Source organism: Mirounga angustirostris, unplaced genomic scaffold (assembly GCF_029215605.1).
Source record: "Mirounga angustirostris isolate CCGP_5_RB_7025 unplaced genomic scaffold, mMirAng1.0.hap1 SCAF_13, whole genome shotgun sequence".
In the NCBI taxonomy this organism is placed as follows: Eukaryota; Metazoa; Chordata; class Mammalia; order Carnivora; family Phocidae; genus Mirounga; species Mirounga angustirostris.
The window spans coordinates 56,102,408-56,106,411 of record NW_026991721.1 but is presented as its reverse complement, the minus strand read 5'-3'; the positions used below and the strand labels follow the sequence as shown (position 1 = coordinate 56,106,411).

General features: G+C 40.3%; 1 protein-coding gene and 1 non-coding gene across 2 annotated transcripts; one reads left to right on the top strand and one right to left on the bottom strand.

Moving 5' to 3' along the window:
* The first annotated feature begins 259 nt into the window (after window positions 1–259).
* On the top strand, window positions 260–332 carry TRNAK-CUU (transfer RNA lysine (anticodon CUU)). The gene has a single exon. It is a non-coding gene; the product is annotated as a tRNA-Lys (tRNA).
* A 2,650-nt stretch (window positions 333–2,982) lies between these two features.
* Window positions 2,983–3,261, bottom strand: LOC123856500 (high mobility group nucleosome-binding domain-containing protein 3-like). Its single transcript, XM_045892684.1, has one exon. The coding sequence runs from the start codon at window positions 3,259–3,261 to the stop codon at window positions 2,983–2,985; it is 279 nt and encodes a 92-aa protein (XP_045748640.1).
* Window positions 3,262–4,004: the final 743 nt, after the last annotated feature.

Here is a 4,004-nt window from a genome sequence, read left to right as displayed (position 1 = left end):
ATTTACCTATTGTGAACATTTTTATTTATTTATTTATTTTAAAGATTTTATTTATTTATTTGAGAGAGAGAATGAGATAGAGAGAGCATGAGAGGGGGGAGGGTCAGAGGGAGAAGCAGACTCCCTGCTGAGCAGGGAGCCCGATGCGGGACTCGATCCCGGGATTCCAGGATCATGACCTGAGCCGAAGGCAGTTGCTTAACCAACTGAGCCACCCAGGCGCCCCGTGAACATTTTATATAAATGGAATATATGGGGTGCCTGGCTGGCTCAGTTGGAAGAGCATGAGACTCTTGATCTCAGGGTCATGAGTTCGAGCCCCATGTTGGGTATAGAGATTACTTAAATAAATTTTTTAAAAACTTAAAAAAAATAAATGGAATTATGTAGTATGTGGTCTTTTGTGACTTTTCCCATGTAGCATAATGTTTTCAAGCTTCATCTGTGTTATAGCATGTATCAGTACTTCATTCCTTTTTATGGCCGAATGATATTGCATTGTATGGATATGCCACATTTTGTTTATCCATCCATCAGTTGATGGACATTTGGGTTGTTTCTACATTTTAGCTATTATGAATAATGCTGCCATGAACATTTTTTGCTTGTTTTTGCATAAACATACATTTCAATTTCTCCTGGGTAGATACCTAGGAGAGGAATTGCTAAGTCACACGATAACTCTGTTTAACTGTGAGGAACTAAACTGTTTTTCAAAGCAGTTGTATCATTTCGCATTCCAACCAGCAATCTGTTAGGATTCTGATTTCTACACATCTTCCCCAGCATTTGTTTCTGACTTTTTTTTCCCTTCCAAATTGTAATTTAAATTCTAATTAGTTAACATATAGGGTATTACTGGTTTCAGGAGTAGATTTCAGTGATTCATCACTTACATACAATACCCAGTGCTCATCACAAGTGCCCTCCTTAAAACCCATCACCCATTTAGCCCATCCCCCGCCCACCTCCCCTCCAGCAACCTTCGGTTTGTTCTCTATTGTTAAGAGTCTCTTATGGTTTGTTTCCCTCCCCCCCTTTTTTGTCCCCCTTCTCATATGTTCATCTGTTTTGTTTCTTAAATTCCACATATGAGTGAAATCATATGGTATTTGTCTTTCTCTGACTGACTTATTTCGCTTAGCATAGTACATTCCAGCTCCATCCATGTCACTGCAAATGGCAAGATTTCATTCTTTTTGATAGCTGGGTAATATTCCATTATATCTATCTATCTGTATATTCCATTATATATATATATATACATATTCCATTATATATATATATATTCCTTTATATATATATATATATTCATACATACCACATCTTCTTTATCCATTCATCAGTCAATGGACACTTGCGCTTTTTCCATAGTTTGGCTATTGTTGATAATGCTGCTAAAAACATTAGGCTGCATGTACCCTTTCAAATCTGTGTTTTTGTATCCTTTGGATAAATACCTAGTAGTGCAATAGTTGGATCCTAGGGCAGTTCTATTTTTAACTTTTTGAGGAACCTCCATACTGTTTTCCAGAGTGGCTGCACCAGTTTGCATTTTCACCAACAGTGTCCCCTTTCTCTGTACCCTCACCAACATCCATTGTTTCCTGTGTTGTTAATTTTTACCATCTGACATTTGAGAGGTAGTATCTCATCATGGTTTTTGATTTGTATTTCCTTGATGCCGAATGATGTTGAGCATCTTTCCATGTGTCTGTTAGCCATCTGGATGTCTGACTTTTTTATTACGACCATCCTTGAGGTTAAGATGTATCTCATTGTGGTTTTGATTTGCATCTCCTTGATAACTAATGTTATCAAGAATCTTTTCTTGGGGGTTGCCTGGGTGGCTCAGTCGGTTAAGCATCTGCCTTCCACTCAGGTCATGATCCCAGGGTCCTGGGATCAAGTCCCACATCGGGCTCCATGCTCAGCAGGGAGCCTGCTTCTCCCTCTGCCTGCCGCCCCCTCTCTCTTTCTCTGACAAACAAAATCTTAAAAAAAAAAAAAAAAGAATCTTTTCTTGTGTTTATTGTTTACCTATTCGTTTATTTTCCATCCTCTTTGGGAAAATATTTAGTTAAATCCTTTGCCCATTTTTTTTAAATTGGGTTATTTATTTGTTTGTTTTTGCAGGCAAGAAAACCTTTTATTTTAAACCACAAATAGTCAGCAGATGGCCACAACTATCCATGTTTCATTAAAATCACATAAAATCAGGGCGCCTGGGTGGCTCAGTTGGTTAAACGACTGCCTTCGGCTCAGGTCATGGTCCTGGAGTCCCGGAATCGAGTCCTGCATCAGGCTCCCTGCTCAGCGGGGAGTCTGCTTCTCCCTCTGACCCTCCTCCCTCTCATGCTCTCTGTCTCTCATTCTCTCTCTCAAATAAATAAATAAAATCTTTAAAAAAAATCACATAAAATCTAGATTAAAAAGCACCACTGATTACTGCTCTAGAAAAACTGTGTGAAAAATTCAAATACACACAGGAGAAATACCACAGTATGCACAGGTCTCAATTTTTAAAACAAGTGCATGGAACGTTGCATCAATTTTACACACAGCTTCGAATATCAAATTGAAATTTATTTTACTTGAGGATGATGGAAATTTCCAAAAGGCATGATTATAAAGAGGTAAAATGTCCATCCTTATACATCTTTGTATGCCAACTAGTAGTGTCCTAAAAGTTAGCGTTTACAAAATCCTTGGTAAACATAGCTTTTTTTTTTTTTTAAAGATTTTATTTATTTATTTGAGAGAGAGAGAATGAGAGAGAACACATGAGAGGGGATAGGGTCAGAGGGCAAAGCAGACTCCCTGCCGAGCAGGGAGCCTGATGCGGGACTCGATCCAGGGACTCCAGGATCATGACCTGAGCCGAAGGCAGTCGCTTAACCAACTGAGCTACCCAGGCGCCCTAAACATAGCTTTTCAAAGTCGCCCAAGTGGGACATAAAATCAACTCCAATTTTTCACAATTCATTCTACCTTGTGATCTACAGGTTGTTTTCTGTGCACCTTCTGCTTTAGTTTCACCATTTTCAGATGGTGCAGGACCTTCTTTCCAGCTTTGTGCTCTCCCTCTTTCCTTTTAGTACTTTTGTTAGTCTTCGTTCCAGGTTCTTTGTGAGCAGATGGCTTTCTTGGTTTAGGTTCAGGTTTTGGTGGTGCGGGTTTCGCTGAAAGCCTGGCAGATGATTTCGTTGCTTTGGATCCACCCTTGCCCTCTGTATTCTCTGGAGACTTTCTTTGGGGCATAAGGACTGTGTTTGTGCAGCCGCTAAACAGTAAAGCAACGGGCTGGACCGGCAGGCATGGCCACCGCTGGGGCTCCTGCAAAGGGTACCGCAGAGACCTGCACCTCCTGGGTTGGTGTTTTGTTGTTGTTGTTGTTTAAATTATTGAATTGTAATCTGTTTTATATATTCTAGATCCAAGTCCCAGATCTCATATATATGATTTGCAAATATTGCCCCCTCTTCTGTGGGTTGTCTTTTCATGTTCTTGATGGTATTCCTTGAAGCAGAACAGGTTTCATTTTGATGAATTTCAATTTGTATATTCTTGTTGTTGTCAACTGTGCTCTAAGAATCTGTTGCCAAATCCAAGGTTCTAAAGACTTACTCCCGGGTTTTCTTCTAAAAGCATAAAGCTTTTAGCTCTTACATTTCACTATTTAATCTATTTTGAATTAACTTTTGTTACATGGTATAAAGGATGCATTCGGCGGCGTTCTTTTGCCTGCGGCACCAACTGTCCCCGCAGCACAGAGCTGAGAGGATGAGATATGCTGGCGGCCTTCCTGTCCCAGGAAGATAACAGACTGCTCCTGGGAGCTGGAAGGGGAAGGAACCCGGTGTTCTTAGCTTCACCTGCCTCCATTGGAGCCTCCATTGGGTTGAGGTGGTGGGGGCAGGGAGAGAGTGAAGCATGGCTCAAATGCTACAAACTCACTTTTCTTACCAAGATTTAGTAGATTTTCCTGAATGAACATTCCTTCA

Coding starts and splice junctions, on each gene's coding strand:
- LOC123856500 (XM_045892684.1), bottom strand. CDS start 3,261: ATGCCCCAAAGAAAGTCTCCAGAGAATACAGAGGGCAAGGGTGGATCC.